General features: G+C 34.5%; 1 protein-coding gene across 1 annotated transcript in view; it reads left to right on the top strand.

Annotated features, from left to right (window-relative positions):
* Positions 1-25,007, top strand: part of Csrnp3 (cysteine and serine rich nuclear protein 3) — a 157,639-nt gene that overhangs the window by 60,128 nt on the left and 72,504 nt on the right. The window contains exon 2 of the mRNA XM_048345306.1: positions 19,929-20,099. Coding sequence (XP_048201263.1) covers positions 19,952-20,099 — 148 coding nt within the window. The 5' untranslated portion in view covers positions 19,929-19,951. The remainder of the gene's footprint in view (positions 1-19,928; positions 20,100-25,007) is intronic.

Here is a 25,007-nt window from a genome sequence, read left to right as displayed (position 1 = left end):
ATCTTTGCATATTCTTTCCATTTAATGAATTTAGCAAGAACTTACATTAAATTTATATAGTCTTTCTTTGGGAGGCTCATCATTTATCTGACAATTTGCAGTTATTATCTGTTTTTATATTGTACTTATTTATAGTTTATTTCATTATTCCATTATTGCTTTTTATGCACATACAAACTAATCTATCCATCTATCTATATAGATATATGTATCTATATATATTTCACAAATACATGGATTTGTTTCCTAGGTCGCATCCTTTACCCACCTCTCACCTCTATCACAAGAACTTGAAAACACTTTGATATTCTGTTGATTCCTTCCTTCCATTGGCAACCATTTTGTTTCACTGTTTTAAAGTGATGCAGGCAGAAAAATGGCTGCCTTTTGTTTATTTCTTTGCACGTTAACATGATGACATCATAGATATTTACTAAACTACATATTTAAGAGCCCAGCGGTATACCATTAGCTAGGCACATTTTCCCCCTCATTTTTCTTACAATGCTCAAAGGTTTTGTAGCTCTTAAGTGCAGAGAAAAAAATATATACATAAGCATTGTTAAATCACTTTATTTAAGAACTGAATTATTTAACCATATTTGAACATTCTGAATTGAAATTATTCTTAAAAAATTTCAGTAGACAAAGGAAAAAAATGCATGTTATTTTTTTCCAGAAAGCAATTTCTTATTGGTGGAAGGCTAAAATAGATATATGTATATCTATTTATAAATATATGTGCATATGTAGGTATATATCTATTTCCATGCCTTTGAAGGTTAATTATTGAATTATCTACAATTGTACTACTTGTGTAATTAAATAGAAATTATGTTTGTTGCTTTATGGTATTTTGTTTGACTTTTCCCTTGTGCTCTTTGTTGCACTTTGCATGTGTTGGTCATAAGATATTTACTGAGACATATAAGCAACAAGCTTTGCAATCAATTTACAAGAGATAAGAAGCATCAAATTCCAATAACTGAGTAGGTTTTAGTTTAAAATCTATTTAATTTTCTAGAAATAATTTGAGATTACTTAAAACATTTTTAGGACAGTAACATTAGTTTACATACTCATTGTAAATATGACTGCAATATCTTTACAGCACAAAATCCCTGTAAATGTTGAATAATCAATTCTGAATCAGATAAGGTAAACCATATGCTTTATTGAGGTAAGCTGTCTAAAATAAGTTACTGCAATTTTAAGAATTAATATGAGCCATATGTCCTTTAGATCTTGAACTTAAAATCTTCATTGTTCTTTTAAATCAGCTGTTCTAGGAATGTGTCATCTTTTGAGAAGATAAATTAATCATCCACCTCACTCATCCACTTCATTTATATACTTCAGTAAAAGACTCAACCCTCTCATTGACCTTATTAAAAGGATTGAGTATATCTATTTTTATTCATATTGAGCATCTTTAAGTTGACTGGGATTTTAATTGAGGAGATTTGGAGCAAGTAGAATGGATCATTTTAGGGAAACAAGCAAAAAAGGCATACCGGCAATCAAAAGGTTAAAGCATATTAATTACCAGCTCATTCATTAGGGCTAGTCTCCGTGATACCATTTGTACAAGAGTACTTGTAAAAATGTAAGGTAGGAGATTGCTTTTTGTGAGTTTCCTTTCCATAAATAATTGTGCAGCCTCTGATTAATATAAAATCTAGCTAACCAGTTTCTTGAATGCTTGCTGAAGCATTTTCTATGGTAATTTTTTTTAATGTTGTGGAAGGATTTCCTTAGGTTGTGCTACATTAATGACTTAGAGCACCTTCCTAGCCTGTTATTTCTCCCTCCTAGTAGACCTCAGCTGATAAAAATATCCATAGACACAGTGAAGTCAGTGGCACGCCTGGCTTTCTCAGACAAAACTCCATGTGATCACATATAGGCAGCCTCTCTGAGGCTGACGCCGTGCAGCAGGCAGTAGGTAATGAGTCTTTGTGCCGAGTGAAGCTCTTGTCGCTGAACAATAAAGCATATGGTACCAGCAATAAAACACAGGGCTGGGAAATTTAAGAAGATTCCGCTGAACCAGGAAGATCGGGGGCTTCCGTTATGCTGACACATATTATAAAATGATAATCAATTTCCTTGGGATTCAAATGAATAAAGCGTCCAAGGACTAAGACTACAGCTATTTGAACAGGTCGGTGATTTTATAAATTCCTCCAGCATTTCCTTGTATTTGACTGAATCTAAATTAGGATGGGTGATATGTGCTTTACCTTGGAACAAAAACTTTGCAGGGTATTTGTCGTATGTAATATGAAGGATGCACTTGAATTGACCGAACATTGTTAAAATTTTGATATTGCCAGTTATAACAGAGAAATGTTGATACCATTATAAACTGAAAAGTTATTTATTCTATCAAAAATATTTGGTTGAGAAAAAATTTATCCATTAATTTCTAATCTGTGTATATAAAAATAACATGAACCGGAATACCACTAATAGATTTCTCAAATAAAAAAGGCTTCAATTTTTTTCAGTCTTAACAACTCTGTATTGCATTAGTTTATGTGTCGTATAAATTAGAAGATAATTCATTCAGAATTTTTTTTTATGTCGTAAAGTATGCTGAAAGATTTACAGGTTTAAATTACTTAAAAATTTTAAACAAAAAATTTTAATACTTGTATTTATTAAAAAACATTTGCACTTTGGTAAACATATATGCATTTGTGTATATGTATATAAATAAATTTATATATGCTTTTGTTTTCTGTTATATTTGTTTTCACAATGGCAAAAATTACTGCATAAAACCATCTATATTGTAGGTAGTATTGATCCACAAATGGAAAACAACAACAAATTACCTCAATTTTATAATTATGAATGGATTGTGAGCTGATGGATATTTCTGTTGACTCACCATTTCAAAAAAAGAGAATATGTGCTTTTGTGGATATTTATAAGGTAGGCATACACATGACCTTTACTAGAAAATAACCACTTCTTAGGTTTATGAGCAATGGAGAAGTTTGTGTTCCAAATAGACGAATCAAGGAAAGAAATAACCTTAGGAAATAATAGCACAGCATTGAGCATCTTTGCCAAACAGACAAGCACTACTGTTATACCGATCTTTCCATGTAAACACACAGTTTAACTTTGCTCTATATTTTTATTGCTATGAAAGGCACCCTGGGACCTAAATTCTTTACAATTTTTGGCCATTGTTTAGGATGATGGTCTCTTAAGGCACTTGGGCACGTTTAACAATTTACAGGATTACTGTAGTAAATTCATATATTTCTTTAGTGTCTAATAAATTTTATGCCTGTAAGTTGCTATTTACCACTACAAAAAGAAGTACCTCATATTTTAAATTATACATGAAATACATAATTATATATAGATTATGCACACACATATATATTTTGTATATGTATTTATATATATATAAAACATGTCTCCAAAACAAGAGATTAATGACAATTTAAAATTGACTTTGCACACATATATCAATGAAATATTTGACTATTTGTGTTTCCTTGGTTACCATAGTTGCTGCAGACAGCTTCTGATGGTGGGGTGATTGTAAGTAAAGATAATAAACTTTAAAACAAACAGGAAAAAATGTTTGTTCATCAGTAGATGGGGAAGGTGATGTCCACAGACCAGTAAAGATCATGCCCACTCCCCATCGGATATCCCTGTCCTAATGGGATTCAGGTACCAGGCAGAGCCACATTTGCACAATTCCTTACCCAGCATTCTGTCTCCTCTGCTGGAGGACTGCTGGAGCCTTATGCAAATGAGATGTTTCCCAGGCTTTGACTGCAGTAGGGAGAGGAGGGGGTCAGAAGGGAGTTCAAAGGTCACCGAGCTGGTGGAAATTTGAATCAGTTGCCTGAAAAAGAAATAAATATATATATGTGTGTATATACATATACACACATATATATATATATTTCTCAGCAACAGTGTTTTGCAGAAGTTAAATGAGCTGTGCTTTATTTCTAAGAGTGAGGTTTACAGGATAAGAACCCTGGTCATTTTAAACATACGCAGGTATAGTGACATTTTGCGATGAGCCTGATTTTATTTCTGTTAAAGACATTGATAAGGATTGGCTACATAAATTGTAGCATTTGGCAGGGTATTTCTTGCCTTTAGCCTTTCCTTCACTCACTTGTTTATCTCTGTATCTATCTGCTTATTTTTTATTGATTTGTCTTTCTTCATGTTTGCCCTATTTGAATTTTTTGTTGTTGTTGATTAAGTAATTGAATGTGAGAAAAAATTGAATTTGGGCTTCGAAATAATTTTATCTTTTGGGTAAGCTTTTGATTGTGGGAAGCTTTCTAAGTTGAAACGTCTAGGATAAATGTGAAGACTTACAACTTTTATAGAATGGGTGCTTTCAATACACACTGAGTTCTCAGCCTGAGAGTTTTTTGTGGGATATCTGGAATTCAATAATGAGTTCTTTTGTTCATATTCTATACAACATAAGAACAGCTTTAATAAATGGTATTTTCATTTTATTTTAAGAGAAGGTTTTGAGTTTGAGAGCATTCTTTTATTACATAATTTCACTAAGAAGTGATTTCTTTTTTTAAAATTTTGAGTTAGATTTTGCTTTGGTTTTTGTAACTGTTATTAAATTTCTTTTAAGTCAGTGGTTTTGCAGTCAACATATTCAACTTCCTGTGACTTTTATTTTCAATCAGGATTGTAAAATGATCCTCATAAATGTTCCAGGACAAAATTCTTTTCCCCCCGCATATACTAGATATCACACTTTGGTAAATGTGTGATTGCATCATGGTCAGATATGTCCTGCACCAAACAAATGTGTAATGACTTTTATTGTCCACACTGCTTTGAATTTCCACAACCAATTTTAAGTAAACTTAAAGCAGCATAATCTGTGTTTATCATTTTAAAACTTCAATGTATCATGTTACCAGTTACACTGTTGATGAGAAAGAATGTATGAATATACATTCATACATAGAATATACAGTCTATATTACAGGATGTATGTGTATGAAAAAATATTGGCAAAAATGAACAGGCAAAGCAGCATTTCATCATGAAATTACTACCTTATCCTTTTATGTTTGTAAAAAGTGAATCTTATGAGGTTTACAGGCAAAGAACCAGAACAGATTTAACTAGAAATAATTATTCTCTGCATTGAAAGGGGAGTTAGTTTTATTGTAATAATTAAGATGTGCCAGTTTGGCAACAATATCGTTTATTTTAAGCGGCTAGGGACTTGAGGAGGGAACAAAGCAGAGAATGGCCATTTAAAGTAGTGAAAGACAATTATTAAAAGTATTTATGAAATTCACCATGTAGTAGTCATTTATTGCCAGATCACTTTGTGGAGGCAGTACGACATTTATCCAGGACTTTGAGATTAATTTATGAAACAGAACTGATTTTTTAATGCAAAATTGTTATTTTGTTCTAAGCACTTTTTCTTGTGGAACTTTCAATAACATCAGCTAAAAGGATATATTTTAAATACATTGTTTTCTTTGCAGATGACCAGAATATCCTAAGGTCTGGTTCAAACATCCATGTTTTAATACAAATATACAAACTGTATCCACTAAAATATGTGCTATATATTATACATGATATCAAACTTATATTGTACATAGTTCAAGCTAAATAAAATATTTTTACTGATGACTCAGATTTTATCAGAAAACTTTTACTAAAAATTATTTTATCTCTGGTTAAGATCATGAAAATAGTTTGTATCAACTATCCCTTGTGAGTTCTAGATGGAGAAGGAAGAAGGAACCAGGTTTAAAACTCATTTATGTAGTTCAACACTTTTAACTCTGTAGGTACATCTGGTACCATTGAGAATATTTTGAATATAGAAATAAAAATACAGTGTTGGCAAAGGAGGGGAGTCATGAAGACTCTTGGAGGAAATGTGATAATAGATCAGTGTGAAATAAAAGAAATTGTTGTGCTTCTGTGAGCCACAAGAGAGCTATATATGTCTTACAGCTAATTTATGGGTTTGAATATCCTGTATAATTTATTTTTCTATGCAAATGCATTCAAAACTTTGAAGTCTTTTTATATTTACTTGGGTCGTAGCACTTCCATACAAATCTCCACTTGTACATTAGGGTCCTGATCTGTGCATCTAAACTGTGGGTATTTATGTTAACACAATTCAAATCAAATTTGAGAAGTAAAAGAGTAAATGATGCAATCTGAAACAAATCCTTGGAGATATGTAGTTAGGATAATTAAAGAAATATTGTTAGGTCAGACTTCCAAGGAATCTTTATGGATTTTAAAACACTGAATTCCGTGTGTGTGTGTGTGTGTGTGTGTGTGTGTGTGTGTGTGTGTGTGTGTGTGTGTGTGTGTTTGATAAGCAGTCTGTCTTTGCCTTCATATGAATTTAGAGACCATATTGTAGGCTTGGAGACAATTTTAGAGAAGCATGTTGTACTCAGTCTAGCAGCATGAAACATCGTCTCAAGTCTACAAATAACTAGTGTTATCTCAAAATCTCATGTGCAGGTTTTAAGTCTTAGTGTCACCATGTTTGTCCTATTTAACTTTTAGAGCCTATGAAATATAAAGAATTCAATGACTTTCACCATAAATGAGGAAAATGTTCAAAATAATTATCGAGTGTTCAGGGCGATCATTATTTTAACATGATGTTTCTTATGAAATGAAACAGGAATTGTCATTTTTATTGCTTAACATAGAGTCTACATGAAAGTGTTTCAATTTTTTGAAAAATACAAGTATAATAAAATTAGAAGTGAGTTGTAAGAATCTGTCTAGAGCTATAGCAGCAACATACAGATATTGTATCTATTGTAGTTGGAAAATGATCTGCACACTGTAAACTAACTCTCCAAAGAGCTGCAGTTTATAACTTTAAAGGTCAGTATTTTAGAATGCTAATAACTTTCATAGGAGCAATAGTGTCAATTACTCTGCCTTTTTGAGAACAGTGGAAAGCAGTATGTGGCATCAGAATCTTTATTCTTACTCTTTCACTCACCTCTTGTGTAATATGAAACTGTTCTTGAACTTCCCTCTCACACCAAATGGCTTCTTTCTATTAGATGCATTTTATATTAATTTTATATACCTTTATTCCTCATTTAATATTATTATTTTAACACAGCAATTATTCCTTATCTGAGAACAATTTAATGATCAATTCTGTGATCTTTGTGAATATTTTAATGATATGATATTAAATTCTAAATCACTAGACTTTGGAAGCAGGAGTGGGGGGGGAGAAGAGCGAGAGGTACTACAGATTGAACATAGAGCCTCATGCTTACTAGACCCATGCTCTAAATTACCATTTTACTGAACAATGAGAGAAAGATATATAACCATCTAAACTTCTGTATTCTGAAATTCTGATATACACATATACCCCACATGTGTGCACACCCCACCAAGAGTGAATACAATAACAGAACCAAACATAAAAAAAAAAATGTTTAGCTTTTCTTATGCTCAGGGTGCTAAAAGTTGTTTAAGTTCCAAATAAATAGGAACTTATTGTTGTTGCTATAATAGGAACCTGTCATATAATGCCACTAACAATATAAAATTAACTTACATCTAATAGAGAAATGTATCTATTACATCGAATACAGAAATAATCTCTAAAAATATAAAACAAGAAACACAGAGACCAACATAGTAGTCTCATTTGCCTACACAGTAGTACCAGTTACACCTGTGTTTGCCACTTTCAGTAGCTGAATGTATGCCATCTCAGTTTCAATGTCTGGTGGCCAATTGAACACATTCTCTTATATTTGATAGGAGGAATTGTTGGTTCACCACTAACTCCATGACAACGAATAGATCCCCATATCCATTCACAAGTACATTTAGTTGTTCATGCATATTTTCATGCCTCATATTATCTAAGCCAGAAATGTAAGCCAATAAGCCATCAAATGTCACATCTGAAAAATAATTACAGGTAATGCCATTCTGCATTATGAAATTTGAAATAGCTAGTGCTGTTAGAATTGATAGCCAGGAATTTTGTAGATATAAAGGAATATTAGTCCCACGAGCTTTGTATCAAAGGATACTCTGAAAGAATGAGAACTGGTTCCAAGTTGCTTTAGATTCTGGCTCTCTTGAAGATTAGCATGTTAAAGGCCATAGAATTCCTGCCTCATCAACCTGAGTAATTTTGTTTCAAACCTTATAAATTTAGTACACCTTAGGAACAACCAACAAAAACTTAGAAAAATACTTTGCATTGTATATTGTTTTCTCCGTAGGTCGTTACTATATAGCTGATTGTGTTAAGTAACAGAGTAGTTAGAGCTTACATTGAAGTCTCAACCCTGCTGTTATTTCCAAGATTTGTTCTATGATTTGTAAGTCATATGGTCTTGGACACAGTATTTAACATTTGTGAACCCCATAATGACAATAGTAATGACAATAGACTATGTTGGAGACTTTATGTTTCAAAATGAAAATGCAGGGGCTGGGAATATGGCCTAGTGGCAAAAGTGCTTGCCTTGTATACATAAAGCCCTGGGTTCGATTCCTCAGCACCCCATATATAGAAAAATCCAGAAGTGGCGCTGTTGCTCAAGTGGCAGAGTGCTATAGCCTTGAGCAAAAAGAAGCCAGGGACAGTGCTCAGCCTGAGTCCAAGGCCCAGGACTGATTAAAAAAAAAAAAAATCAAAGCGAAAATGCAATAGCATGCTACATGTCTGGTACATAATAAGAGCTTTTATAATGATAGCTAGTATTTATTTCAACCTTCATGAGTAGATTCACTGATGCTGATAAGCACGGTCATTTAAAATCGGTTGTTGAGAATTTTGAGAGAACATTTTCGATTTCTATAAATGAATCAGAATTTTATTTTCCAGAAGTAGATAACAACCAGTCTCTTTTTGGATGTTGTATCAAGGTCTTACTGAGAACTGATGCTTAGAATTCAGGGAAACAAGTACAGAGTGCAGTTGCCATGATCGCAATGGTCTAAACAACCTGTGACTTTATAGATATCAATTGTGCACATAGAAGCCCACTTTCCAAAAAATTCCTTCTGAATGATGTGGCAACATGTACCTTTCAGAGCTCTCTTATTTTATAGCTTTTTCTGTTTTTCAAATTCCCAACTTTTCCCTTTTACTCTACCAATTTCCCACGTTGTCTTCATACATTAATCAAATAGTTGTTCATCTCTACTCCATTTAGAGTTTCTGCCTCATCCATGGCTGAGCTATTTAATTACAGGGGGAAACTGGCACCCATTAGGTTCTAACTAATGATATAACATTCTGGGTTACTTGATCATGAAATGACCTTTATGGCACAGACAAATTGCAATTTAAAAATTCCTGTGAGTCATAATGTTGAACAATATTGCATCAGTTGATTTAGTCACAGGTGGTTCAAAAGAAATTTAGAAATGCACCTGGAGTTTTGCTTACAAATTATCTGTATAGTAGCACACTCAGTGTGCATTTTTGGCAAGTTTATTTTGTTAGTACATTTTAGATAAGCTGGAAGAATATTTTGACTCTGCTCTTCTGGAACTTGTTTGAAGTGTAAAACTCCTAAACAGGAGTTCCCAGCTTCTAAAGGATTGTATGGCTTTGGTATGACTTACTCATGTTGTGAACAAGTTTTAATTCGTGCTTGCAGAAAATTTACTGAGAGTTGAAAATCCAGTTATTTAATCTCCGACAACATATTATTTCTACCAATTGCTGCTGAATATAATGCCAGCTGTAGGTTGAATAACTATTGTGTTGTTTTTTTTTTATCTTGGACAGTAAAAACAGACTGTATCTGTGGTGATACATCTTAACAAATGTCTAAAGTAGTTTTTTCTATTTGTTCTAGTTTTAAATTTTTTTCTTTATTTTCTATATGATGTGTTTCACAGGTTCCCAGTGCTTAAAGGAATGCAATTCTAAAGCTTGAGCTTATTTTATTCTGACATATTTTCTTTAAGATATTTTATGGAGGAAATGTGTTTTTTAAGCCCCTTTGTCTTTGCACTGGACTGATGTTACCTCTGAAGGAAGACATCTCTCCTAAATACCCCTTGATCTATACTACTTGGTCTATTTCACTATCAAAAGCCTTCTTAAAGAGCAAAGAAAAACTTTTAAGTACTGGAGAGGAAAAACAATGTCCTATTCCAACCATGCAGTCGTAAGTATTGTGAATTCTTTTACTTTGGAACTCTGTGTGGACTTTTCCCCCCTCCATGTGGTAAGTCTTGCCAATTGTTGAAGGAATTAGCCTAAGTACTGCTATTTAGCTTTAAAAGCAAGCATACAAAATAAATTTTTAAATGACTTCACTTAGTACTTTTGTGGCTCAAACTTACAAGTGGCCTGGGATGGATTTTCCAAGTTTTGCAAGCTTACTGTGTTCTTGCCTGAATGTCTCTTCTTTTTCTACCTAAACAGCATCCTGATTAACTTTAGGGAAGGGTTTTTGAAACCCAAGCCAGTACGTATTCAATTATACCATTCTGTCAAACATCAGATGAGAATCAAAGCTTAGGGACAGAGGAATCAAAACCAAATTCTGGCTTCCTTGTGTGAATATTGTTTAGTGACACATAGTGCAAGTAACATGAGGAGCTTCTTTGGGATCCCACAAACAGGGTAAAAAATAACTGCTTTATCATTAGTATGTGGAGGAGCCATCCACTCCTTTTCTTGGAAGACATGTCATGTCCATCAGTGGAGTTTTCAAAGTCTACAAAGGGAAGGAAAAGTGTGTGAATAATTAGGCTAAATTAACAATTGTGGAGAGATCAGGGATTTTATCCTTTAGTGTAGATGACAAGGATCACCTTTCCTTAGAGACTCTGGTTGCTAGTCATACCTTGACCCTTGTGTTCATGGAGTGGAAATTGAAACTGAGAAGTAAATCTTTTACTTAAAATTATGTCACTTTTAAGAAATTTATTGTCAAAGTGATATACAGAGGGGTTACCGTTTCATACATAAGGCAGTGAGCACATTTCTTATCCAACTTAATACCTCTTCCCTCATTTTTCTCTCACCTCCACCCTCGCTATTTCCCTCCCCCCCCCGAGTTGTACAGTTGATTTAGAGCATATAGTTTTGTATTGCTGTTGCATTGGTTCATTTTTTATCCTTTATCTCTCCCTTTTGATGTTCCCCTTCCCTTCCCTAATTCCAATAAAGGTATATACAATACCTAGGGTACCCAAATCAGTTACAGTGACTTCAAGGGTAAAACCATGGGGAAGAAAGACAAAAGAAAAAGGCATAATTTCAAATGGTATGCTGGATATAACTGGTTCAAATATGACCATGGTTTACTGAACATGCTTTAGAATACAGTTGAGTGCATAAGGAACTACAGACTCAATTGAGAAAACTGTCAGACAAGTCAGCAACTTTAATAGAAAGTCATAAGTATGGTAAATGTATGGGCCAGATGTTGCCAAGGCAGAGATGGCTTGCTCCCAATGTGTTACTTTGCTGGAATATTTCTCTACAAAGGGCTGGGTCAGCCCTACAGCTTTGAGCTAATGATGTAGAATTCTGAAAGCTCAATTTCCTTTGTTAAAAATGCTTGTATGCATGTACCACATGTTCTTGAGCCATTCATTTTTGAGGAACATCTGGGCTGATTCCATACGTTGCCTATGATTAGTAGTGCTGCAATGAATATGGTTGTGTTGGTGGTTTCACTGTAGCCTTGTTTGTGCTCTATTGGATAAATGCTCAGGAATCGAATAACTTGGTTATAGGGTAGTTCTATGCTTAAATTTTTGGAAAGGCAGACATTCTTCTAGAAAATGTATCTCATACAATTCCTTTTTATCATGCCACATATTTAAAGACAAGGCTAGTAATTGGTAATTTTTTTTAAAAAATCCTACATGGCAACTGAAAAAAATAAGAAAATTGGTAGGGGATGTTCTGGGACATGCTCTGGTTCACATGTCAGAAATAAAGGAGATCTGAGGATGTATTTAAATGGGAGAGAAGTTATCTAGAAAAGACAATGTGTTCAATCCCAGATCCATTGGGGTTGTGTGGGAGGGAAGGGAATGGGAAAAAGAATAGAACATGAGAAAGGTGGAATGAGCTCTGTACTAGAAAGAGGATTACTCTGGTTATAAGGGGAGTATGAAATGAGATGACAGGTTCTCAGATTTCTTTGATACTCTGTACTAAAGTGTTTACAATGAATCATTTCTCTCAGTTCTGGATATTGACCAAAGTAGAGGGAATGTTCCAATCACCAGAGCAGAGGTTTTTTTTCTTCCAAATCCATAAATAGATGGCATGCATTTGTGCTTATGTGCACTCCTTTTTTTGGGGGGGGGGAGTATTAATTTCTTTCATCAAATTCTCAAAACTGTAAATCATCAAACTCCAAAGAGGTAAGATTCACTGTACAAGAAGCAATTCAAAAATCACAGGCAACTCCTGTATGAGGAATTTATACATAAGTAGGGAATCCCACAGTCATTTCTCCAACAGGAATATTTATTAAGCAGGAGTGCTCCCAGGGTTCTTGGCTTACACTGCCACCTGGACAAGAGCGGTGCCTCTGGCTGACTCTTTCTTTTCACACTGGCAATCCACCAGCAGCATTTTTCACATTGGTAGTGCCCCATGGAAACACCTTATGGGATTTTACCTTGTGAAATCAATGCCAAATATCTCTCCTTCTGGCAGTAGAAAAGCAACTTTTTTGCCAAATGGATTTAGGCAGAAATGGCCCTAGTATGATGGAAGAATATATTCTAAATATTTCAGAGAAATGACAAGCTTATGAAGTGATAAATACTCAAAACCCCTTTTGCTTGCTGAGTTATAATTGCCTAAATAGCATGAAATAGGGATTATCTTCTAATAAATAACCATATTAAATATAGTTTTTGAAGGATTCCCTCCACATCACGTGTGCTTTTTGCTTTTAATAAAAACATTGGGCATTACAGCTGCCATCTGTGGTTTATTGGAGAAGATCCTAATGGTTGAAGCTTAGTGTAGACATACTGAGTTCTAATCCTGACCTGCAAAGAATCTTTGATGAAGTAATTAATGTGGTTTGTCATAATAGATTTTATAAAATTTAAGTCTAGTTCATTTTCTCCAATTCCTAGATATAATTCATTTGTCTTTTGTCTCGTTTTTCTCTGCATTTGTAAGCTTAGAAACACGTAAGTGAAACATAAACACATAAATATGATATAAGTGACATAAATATTGGAACAAAAAATCAGATAAAACTACAATTCTTTGCTGGATTTAAGGATATCTTAGTTTACACAAGATCATTCTTAGAAGTAGCAATGAAAAGTAGGAACATCATGATTGAACCAAAGAGAGGGTCTTCAAAATAACACTTGGCATTAGTTTTGACTATGGGTGATGTCAGAGAAATATAATATCAGTTAATACTTAGCACAGAAGCAATGTTCTTACCTGGTCTGCTTAGCACTGTAGGTCAATAGGCAGCAATATGGATATTCAATGGATTAGAACAAGAAAGAAAATAAAGGAGAGTACTTCAGGATGGAACAAGGAAAAGCTTACCAAACTAAATCAAACATCTTAGAAAAAAATATTTTTTTCAGATAGTATGAAATCTCCCCAAAATGATTTCTTTTAAAAAAGTAGCTGCTTAAATATTTATTTGTGTGATGACAACTGTAGACTATTGACAATTTTCAATGAATTTAACAGTGAATGGGAAAAACATCTTAGCATTTTCTGTTTGAAAAATGCAAAATATATTTTATTTTCTTTAAGGAATCATGAATGAAAAAAATAACCCTTTCTATGCATCATCGTAATACAAGTTGTCTAATTACTTCCTTCCTACATTCTGAATCACCAAAGAGAAAACATCATTTTGTTACCAATTTTTGCAGTTAAAGATTACCCTCATTTTGCTTATGTACTAAATTAGCAATGCAGAGATAAGATTCTATCTTCTATTGTTCATGGGAGACTATTTACTAAGTTACTGAAAGAGCTATATGGAATAAGAACCTACTATTGGGAACTCAGTGAACTGTGCCTTTGCTCATCAGGCCTAGGAAAGAGATTGCAGATCACAGCACAGACTGCCCCATTACCAAATTAAAAAAAATAATTTTCCCCTTCATTACCATACAGGCAAAATCTTGGCAGGCCAAAAGTGCTTCCTTTAGAGATAAGCAGGCTAGCCCTTAACCTCCATTTAACTTTTATGATCATTTGGTAAATTCATGATGCCCTACAATGACATGTTTTATATACTGGGTTTCATCTGATTGATAAAAGACAGGAATAAAACATCCCTGTACATGGTTCCAGTCCATATCTGGCTTTATTATGTCTGTTGTTTAAACAGTCATTTACTTCCACAACCAAAACCAATGAGGGTTGTCAGAAAAAAAGCATTCATTTATGTTTGAATTTCATAAAATACAAAAATAGTAATTTTGGTGTGTCTCCCAAATGTTATTTGTTTCTTCTTAGATGAAACTCACATTCATCAGGATATACTATATTTTTAACTTGCAAAATCTGGCCATGCCACGATGACATGAAAAAAAAAAATTAGACAACCTGATCTTCAGGATTTGAGAGTAAGGAAGATATTCTGAATCTTAATTTCTTTTAAGTAAATAACAAAACATGAAGAAATAGGAACAGAAGAAAGTGTAAACATTAGACATGTGAATGTGCTGGAAAGAAGTCATGTGTTACCCGTGAAAGCTGTGGAATTCTTTAGGCCACCAAAAGAGCAAAATGAACAAAATTTTTACCACATATTCAAAATTTAACTTCAGCCATTTGACATATTTAGTAGGACTCCTCCCACCCCTACCTTCTTTCATATTGGGTTGTAATACTTCCTCTTTAGCCTCACAATTTTATTTATCTTCCCAGGAATCCATAAATATGTAATAAATTATTTGTTCTTGTAGTCATAGAAAACCAATGCCCTTTCTTCATCAATATTTTTGAGCACTTATTTTCATAAGGGTGTTCATAAGCTTCCCAATAGTGGTTATGTCACATGCAAATGTGAAATAGCATAGGCTCAGCCAACCTAACATGTAAATAACTAATTCGTTAACATTTTATAATGTTCTTAATTAAATTTAACACCAAGACAAGGGGCTGTAGGGATAGATACAGATAATTCCCAAGAAATGAATTGAAAGACTCAATGAAAATGTAAGATAAACCTGTGTTACACAAGGAGAGGATGTTGGCTTTGAAATTATTATTAAATTATTCTTATTAAGCTTCTGAGTGAACTTCTCTTGAGTAAAACCTATTTGGGTGGCTCCTTGCTTATTATGTCTTCCTCTCTATCCATTGGCTAAGTAGTTGAATGATCATTTGACAAATACCTGATCCAAGGTAGGTTTAAAACAGTGGCTCAGTTCTTGGAGCATTGAAATTAAAATATGAGACATACAATTTACTGAAGCTTAGAGCTAGTAACAGCAGGACTCACGGAGAAGATAAAAGAATTTCTACACCTGTAATCCCAAAACCCTTCCTGGTCTCTGCATTTTGTAAATTTTGGTTTTCTGTTTGGTTTTAGTGAAAACTTGTTTAGTGTTTTTCGAATGTGCTTTTCATTTTTGTTAGTCTGTAATTGGCTTTTCTATTGCTTATAATGAAAAACATTCCATGATATGTTGAGATCCATTTTATCTCTTATTTTGATTCTAATTAAATGATATATATCATATAATATGTTAGAAAGGGGAAGTGGTGAGTGGGGTGAACGTTGATTTCTGTCTTTCTGGAGCTCTTAGTCTGGCAAAGAAAGCAGACATTCTTTAGTAATTAAAGTGTAGAATTGAAAGGATTTCACCCAGTCCCATAATATTTATTACCTGCAATGCCCTTGAATGTTAATTAAGAAAACAAAAATCCATCTCTTTATATCTCTTACCATAAGGTGAAAACAATAATTGAACTTTTAGTGTAAGATGAAAATAATACCTAAGAAACTTAGAAATGTATAAGTAAATAATCAGAATGCAGAAAGTGTAAATGAGGTGGGAAAACATGGAAAGATCAGAGGAAAAAGTATAGAAAACATCTCAGAGGTCATAAAATGGCAGGTTGGGGGCTGGGGATATGGCCTAGTGGCAAGAGTGCCTGCCTCGGATACACAATGCCCTAGGTTCGATTCCCCAGCACCACATATACAGAAAACCGCCAGAAGCGGTGCTGTGGCTCAAGCGGCAGAGTGCTAGCCTTGAGCGAGAAGAAGCCAGGGACAGTGCTCAGGCCCTGAGTCCAAGGCCCAGGACTGGCAAAATAAATAAATAAATAAATAAATAAATAAATAAATAAATAAATAAATAAAATAAAATGGCAGGTTGGAGAAACTGAAGGATTATTAGAAATGAAATGCCAACAAGGCCAGTGTCCTAAAACAAAGATAAATTAACTAGTCTAGATTGTTAAAAACTTTAAAAGTCATTTTAAGGATTGGAATTGTATAAGATGAAAATTCAAAGCCACTACAGAGTTTTAAGCTATATGTTAGATTTGTATTTTTAATTTATTATTCTGCCTTCAACCAGGAAAACACAGCAAGCAAAAACATTAGTTAGATGGCAGAGAATAATTATGGGGCTCTTGTTCTAGTCCAAATGAGGCATTGGTGCCTTTGACAAGACATTAGCAGGGGTGGAATGACCACTGTCTAGGTTGACCTTTCCAGTATCTTTTATTAACAGTAAATCAATGACTTGCCAACCTTTGGAAGTTCCTTAATGTGATATAAGTCCTGCTAAGCATGTACATGCCTTTTTGCTTGATTCTATATGAGTAAATTTAATTAACAAGACATGTGGTGTTTAAGGAGCTATGAGAGATATAGAATAGAAATTCCTCCTTTTCACCTGGACCTCATCCAGCCACATGCAGTTGTACTTCTATTCTGAGAGACTCAGCACAGGATATAAACAAACCAGGCAGATACCACTTTTTTTTAATAGAGTCCTGTCCCTAAATCCTGTGTTCCTTTTTCCCTTAGTCAGTTGGGTTTGATGATGGAGGTAAAAACCACAGGTTCCTTTACTGCTTCACTCTTAGGTAGGTTGTAGGTTATATACAGTCATCACTGGGTCCTTCCGTCTTCTTATTTTGTTGTGACATTATGGTGCAATCATCCAGTGGTTTGAAAAGACAGCAAGGATAGACAAGTATTCTGCTTCATTGCTACACAAGCAAATGGGTTCTTAACCAGTTTCATGGATATTTGAAAAGGCTATCTTTCTCTGTAGTTATTTGAATGTTTAATTTCTAGCTTTGATAGTATTCCTTGCACTTCCTTTCTCCTGGGACTATCTCAGCATCCTCAGTTCTACAAATAGAGGCAGGAACTGCATCCAACTTGCAATGCCTTTGTTTTAATGCTTGCCTGCCCCATGTGTACTCCCAAAACAAAAGGAGAGATGTTTATTGTTGTATCATCTCTCCAAAAATTTTCTCTCTCATCCTTGAGAATGAGAAACGGGGGAAAGAATAGCAAATATGCTTTACTGGTGCTGTGGCATGGCTCTTTGTAGCCTAATTGCTTCTTGAGTAATCTGCTGTTCCCAAGCACCTTGGAGAGAAGGGAGGTGACCTTATGAAGGCTATCAGTTTTTAGCTGCTCCCATTGCAATATCTAATTATAATAATATAGTTTTCAACATAGGTTTTCATCTTACTACTCTGCGCCACTCCCTCTTGAATTACTTTGCATCTTGTTTGAAGTGAATAATTTTAAAATTTATATCCTGTCCTACTTTTATTTCAAGACTTTCTTTAAAATATGTTTTTTCTCATCACTCTGCACAGATATGCATGAACATTTTATGCATTTCACACTCTTTTAGGTGAAGAAAATAATATACTAATCTGAATAGTGGTGAAATCAGATTTGAAAGAGATTTTTTTTTCTCTCTCAGAAAAGTTCACAATGAGCCTGGTGCAGTGGCTCACACTTCTTGGAAGGCAGAGGGAGAGATGACTGTTGTTCAGGACTAGCTGGGGCACAAAGTCCAAGAAGCTCCACTCAACCAATAAAAGCTTGGAATGGTTTCATGCACCTGCCATCCAGCTACGGCAGGAGGTTGAATGCATGGATAATGATACCGGCTGGCCTGTGCACAAATCTGAGGCTTTATCCAATAGTAACTAAAGAAAATAGCCTTGGGAACATGGCTTAAGTGGCAGTTCCTTGCCTAGCAAACCTGAGCTCAATATCTAGTATTATTAAATAAATAAATAAATAAATTTTAAAATGTTAGCATAACAATCAGACCAAAGCCATGGATGAATAAAAGCAAAGGGTGCAGAACATGAGTCTTCTCTATTTCACAGAGCCTAGTAGCCTATTTATATTTGCTCTTTGAGAGCAGTTAGCTTGTTCTACCTCATTGTGTCCCCTACAAGAATACACATACCAGTTACTTAGCACATGCTTACATGAATGAGTAAATTGAAATGAAGAAGAAATACCAGTGGTACCTCTACTACTGTATTTACTCTTATTAGACATCACATCAGGGATAGCCAAAGAAGACATTTTGGTAAGGAATTGAGTACAGGGTAAGTGCCTACGAGAAATGGTACATGATCCTAGGAAGGAAAATCAGGGGCATTCTGGAGTAGACACATAGCCCTCAGATTTGAATGTACATTTAAATCAGATGATTTGATTCTTCATAAAGCCTGAAGTACTAAGCCCTACTTACTCCTTATTTGGAGGATCTGAGGTAGGAACTGAGAATTTTCATTTCTAACCATCTGTCTCCCAGGTGATATTGCTGCTACTGATCCAAGTTGCACACTTTGAAAACTACTGAATCAGACCTTGGAGAGTTGGTCCAGATCAGGGGATCTGAGCAGACTGCTTGCTCTGTGATCTGCACAGAGAAAGGCTGGTTTTTACAGTTTTCTGAGAGCAATACAGAGATAATGTAACTGCAGACCTGGGAATAGTTTTAAGGGATTTGCTTCCTCTTGATCTGCAGGACTGACAGCTGTATTGTACAGTGAGAGGAGAGGGTGACTTCAGAAACTCAGATAAGAGTTAAGATCAGCTGACATACATGAGGCAGAAGATGAAATACATGAAATCAACTTAGTAGTACTCAGCTAAATCAACCTAATTTTACAATGGAAGGTCATCTACATAAATCCAAGCTAATTTATATATAGCTCATTTCCTAAAATCCCCTCACATTTGGGGGGGGGGACTTCTTTTATCTGTATGTGCCAGGTAAAGGAGAGAAATGTGAAGAAACCCCTGGAGAGAAAAAAGCTGGTTTACCCTCAGGGGAAAACAAAACAAAACAAAACAAAAGACAGAACAATGCCACTCTCCACTCCCTACCCTTCCCACTCCCCGAATTGCTTCTCCCACAAAAAGTACCCTAAGAAAATGTCTAGAAAAGTAACAACAGCTTTAGCAACTTGGACAAATTTCACCTTATTAAAATGGAAACTCCCTAAAATTCCAAATATATTTCAAATGCCTTTTTGTATCCAGCTAATTGGGTTTCTTGAATTTTGAAACTTGAATATCAATGTTTTTACCAATTTCCTTTAGAAATTCCTCTGGAATTTGAATAATGAAGTAATCATTTTAGACATCCAAGGACATAGGTATTTATTTTCTTGATAGAATTTCAGGGACTGAAAAGTCTACGTCTTAAAAAAGATAGAAATATTTTCAGTAAGCACATGCTGAAATATTTATTCCATTTTTGTTAATTTAAAAATATAAAAAAAATAAAAATCAGATTAGGGCTCCTTTCGAAGGAAAGCTACAGCTCAGCTCATGTATAAAAAGCCACATAAAAATGACTCTGGAGTCTGGGTAACACATTCGGCGGTCAAATATTTCAATGCTCCGTTGCTCCCGTCTCTGTTGCAGGTACATGAGACAGTGCCGCAGCTATGAGTGGAATTTTAAAGAGGAAGTTTGAAGAAGTTGATGGCTCTTCACCCTGCTCCTCTGTGCGGGAATCGGACGATGAAGTTTCCAGCAGTGAAAGTGCTGACAGCGGAGACAGTGTCAATCCATCCACTTCCAACCATTTCACCCGTGAGTACAGCAGCACTTGCGACCCACTGGTCCTCGGGGGATGGGAAGCGGCTTCCCATCCTGGGAAATTTTGCTTTCACATTTATTATAACATATGTCTGGTTGTTAGTTTTACTTTGTGTTGTGTTTGCTTTCACATTTTTCTAATTGACCAAATAGGACAGTGAACTATTTTTGAGACATCTTTTTCTTAGATAACTTTGGATTTATCATCTATCTATCTATCTACTCATCTGCCTAATCTAATCTAATCTAACCGATTTATCTATCTATCAATGGATCTATCTAATCTCCTTTAATTGAAATTATGTCTGGGAGGGGGAAATATCTAGGAATGTAGACAGCCAGGCATTCAAGAGATGTAGACAAAGAAGTATCAAAACTCTCCTAAAGGTCTTCATTCTCTCTTCCTGTAGATAATATTTAAAAATCACCAAGGGCATAAAACTCTGCTTTGCTCTGAATCCCTTTTTCTGTCGCACTGTAGCATTAGCCCTTCCTGTTAGACAAGGTGACTGCAGAGAGGTTTAAAGAACTGATGGGAAAATGTTTAAGGTATGCAGTCTGTAGGCCAGAGGAAGCTGACTTGAAATAACTGTCTTCTTCAATTTATGTTTCCAAAACAAAAAGATTTTAACATGTCACGATATCATGAAAATCTTTCATCCCCAGTTAACTGATTTTATTCACATTTTAGTCTAGGACACCAAATTTAGTTTTAGAAATGTGACAACTCCCCAAAACAAATGATTAAAATATTTTCAAAGAGGTAACAAGGAATACAGTAACTGTTGTGAGATTAACAGCCAACAGCCTAAAATCAGTTCCTTTCATTTGCACAATCACTGCTAATTGGGAAAGAACAACTATACCTGGACATTGGTGGCTTATGCTTGTAATTTTAACTAGTTAGAAGGCTAAGATCTGAGGAGCTCTGTTCTAAGCCATCCCAGGGAAGGAGAGTTCATCAGACTCTTATCTGCAATTAATCACCAAAAATCCAAAAGTGGAGCTGTGGCTCAAATGGTCCAATGCTGCCATAAACAGGGAAGCTCAGGGACTGCACCTAGGCATGGGAGTTCAGCCCTAGAACCCGGGAGGAAAAGCAATCACAAGTATAATAGCAGAAAATTTACAGCATTGGTGGACAAAGTTCTTGTGTGAAGTCGATAATCACCAAATGTAGTTATTCATACCTGATGATATGACAAGAGCTTGTATTTTTATTAAAAAAAGAAAGATCTTTAATATTTTGGTTTTAATGCCAGTAGTCATAACAACACTAATTATCATCTCATAGAGTTTTATCAATTTCAACTGGAGCAAATGATAGACATGAAAGAACTGGGACATACATTAGATTAAAGGTTATGATCAGACTTAATGTTTATCAGATACGTATGCTTAGGAGATATATACTCAATCTGATTGGTAGCTGAGTTCAGAGAGCCTAAGAAACAAAGGACCTGAGCCTAAATACATACACCTGCATCCTACCATGGTCATTTCTTTTCCTATTATGTCATTCTTCTCCTAAATTACGGATTATTAGACAAATCTTTAAAATATTATTTATCATGAGTTATGAACAACAACTTATTGAGATTCCAATTATATTTCTGCATATAAAGATATAAGTCTACTAAATTTTTTAAGATGAATGTGTAAGTATGACAGTATAGTCTCAATAAAACTCTTAACTAGATTTTCTTTAAATGTAAAAGAACATTAATATATACTTGAAGCTGGGTACTGGTAGCCCAGGCCTGTAATCCTTTCTACTCAGGAGGGTAAGATCTGAGGATCTTAGTTCAAAACCAGTCTGGGCAGGAAACTTCATGAGACTCTTATCTCCAATTAACCACCAGAAAACCAGAAGTCAGAAATGGTGCTGTGGCTTAAAGTGGTAGAGTACTAGCCTTGTGCAAAAGAGCTTAGGGATGGCTTCCATGCCCCGAGTTCCAGACCCACAACTGACAACCCCCCCTCCCAAATTTTTGGAGGTACTAATGAAAATAAAAGGATAATTTCAGAAAGAGCCATAAACTTTTTGAAAAACCACTCCAGGTGTCAAGTTACAGTAAAAAGAAAAATGAAACAACAAAAATCATAATTGAGGTTTGTTCCTACTATTATTTGTCTAGCATAGAAAATACCAATATGTCACATATAAGAAAATGTGAACTGAACAAGAAAGAAAGAGATGTTTAATTAAATCAGTTATTTGCAAAATTGAAAAGGAAGGAATTTAGATTTCTATCTCATAACATTTGACAAAACATGTTTTAGTGAGATTAAGCAGATAAATAAAAAATAATTGATGAGCCAAGATGGGTATTTGTGGGATAATAGTAGGATCAATATATGAGCTTTAAAATAATAGGAAAAAACATATTGGATAAAATAACAATTCCAATTAAAAATCTGTTAATAAAAAATCTGTTTAAAATGTGTTTAATAAATATGTATGTAAAAACAGTAAGCTTACCTGATTACAGTTCCTAGCCCAAAGAAAGAGAATACCAACTTGTATTAGAAAAAGAAATATATCAATTTAATATAAAAGTGCCATTGTGTTTAATTCTCTTGTTTCTTCACCTATTTACCCTATGATAAGAAAGATAAAGTAGGAGAAAAGAAAATGAATCATAAGCAAAAATTTTCTGTATAAAAGATCTGAGTACTTAAACTAGCATAAGAAAAGGTAAAATGATTCTCTTTTCTAAAAATCTTATTTCAAGTTATTTGCCACTCCATAAATCAATATAGAACTTTTTAGAAAACATTTATTATTTCAATGAGACAATGATACATGTTTATCTGTTGTATCGTATTAGTGTGATTCTAGTTAGAAGCATTCAGAGATTTATTATTGATGAATTCTATTTCTTTAACCTACTTTTCTACTATCAAAATAGAAACAATTATTTATTAAAATTGAGGAAAGTTTCTTTTGAAGACTATCATTTGTGTAGCATTGTGAAGTAATGTTGATATATGTGGGGATTTTTGAAAATGTGCTTGTCCTTATTTAAATCTCATTCATCATAAGTTGCTCTTTCTAATTTTAAATATGCTGGATACCAGTGCTGTACAAGTAATAACAGATTTTATAACATAGTATTTTGTTGCTGATACACATGAAAATTTATGATTGTTTCATAGCTGTCAGCAGCTGTGTAGTAGAAAATTCTTTGTTATTCTAAGCTAAAACAACATTCTAATATTAACAGCTTCAAAATATAAATCAATACAGAGCACAAGGGCTTTTTCTTTGAACTTCTGAACTTGCTACACAACTAGCTTTTTCACCAATGATCAACCAAGGTCACATCTTGTACTTCCCTTGAGATGGAAGCACCGGTTCCTTGTGACTGTGGAATGTTTTGTTACACCAAATCCCTATGGTTCTAAAGCTAATCAGTTTGTGCTTAGGCTTTGTCAAAGGAGAGCTACAAAGAAACTGGAGAGGTGTGCTTCTCCCCTCCTGTCCTTTCTAGGTTCTTGGCACTTCATATGACTAACAAGAAGCTTGTGATGAAACATGGACCCAGAAGGAATGCATTATTTTTCCTGTAAGAGCATTTTGACAGATAAAATGTATAGTGCATAGGAAGTGGAAATATCAGGAGATAAAAGCATAGACATGCTAAATTGCATGTGGAAACAACTAGTAGTTTTCTTACACAGGGTTAAGCATTTTAAATTTATAGAATACATTTCCACTGTTGACTTGATATATAAAGTTTATTATGTAACAGGAAAATATTATAATATACATTTTGCAGAAGTAGAAGTTACAAAAATTAAAATTTACCTAAGAGTTGAGACATTATTTTTTCCTTTTTTTGTGTGTCTGATGATAGCCATGATCAGCTCATGGCTAATGCTCTGCTGCTTGAGCCACACCTCTAGTCTGGCTTTTTATTCTGGCTCTTTAGAAGATGGAACCTCTCAGCCTTTTATGCTAGAGCTAGCTTCAAACCAAAATCTAGTCTGGGGATGAGCTAGTAGCACCTGTCACGAAGCAAAGATTTAGAATCCAAGCTTTTCTCCTCCCCTTTCTTCTAGGACTGACCCTTTCTCTCCGAATATGCAAGGTATAATCATGGCACCATGTGCACCCCAGTCAGTCTTCCTCCAGTGTTCTTTCCTCCCACTGATCCCCATTTCATAATTGTGTTGACATTAGGAATCTCTAGAAAACAGATTTTGATGTGAAGCAGGAAGCATGACAGGAACATGTCTGTCATGTTCTTTTTACCAAGCTGTTGAAAGACTTTGAAGCTATGGATTTAGTGTGCTAAGAGCTTTTGCATACATCAAAGGGTTAAACTCCAAATGGTAAATATAAATTAGAGAGAAAGTGATAGATCATATCTACTATATTACAATATTATTTTGAGAATGTACTTTTGCCAAATCTGTTGTAGGAGTCTACCCTTTAATCAATGATTTTTCAAAAATAGAGAAGTGTTTAGGCAGGTCCGATCATACAGTATTTTCAATTGCCCTCAAGTCACTTTACCCTCCACTTTTTACTTCTTAGGTGGCACATATCTCCCCATCCTTGTGGATTCTGTCTTCTTAGTTGTCCTTTCCTTCATGCCCTTACCATAGTAGGTAGGTCATTCCAAATGCGTGTGCATTTATTAAAGGCATGTAAGTCTGGCATTGAAGTCGTGCACAGAGTAGGAATTTGTTACATTCACTGTAGTATTGCTACTAACTAGTATGAAAGTAAATAATGCATAGTTTATTATCTGTACAAACTCACAGTCTAATAACACTCTACTTTTTTTCTAACACTATTGTTGTTTACATAAAATATTTATGCAAATACTTTACCTTTTTTGGAGATTTAAAGAGCATAACTGAATTCTTCTCACTAGTAAGACTACTGCTGGT

The sequence above is a fragment of the Perognathus longimembris genome, chromosome 4 (assembly GCF_023159225.1).
Source record: "Perognathus longimembris pacificus isolate PPM17 chromosome 4, ASM2315922v1, whole genome shotgun sequence".
Taxonomy (NCBI): domain Eukaryota; kingdom Metazoa; phylum Chordata; class Mammalia; order Rodentia; family Heteromyidae; genus Perognathus; species Perognathus longimembris.
Note: the sequence above shows the minus strand (reverse complement) of the source record. Positions and strands in the feature narration are given on the sequence as shown.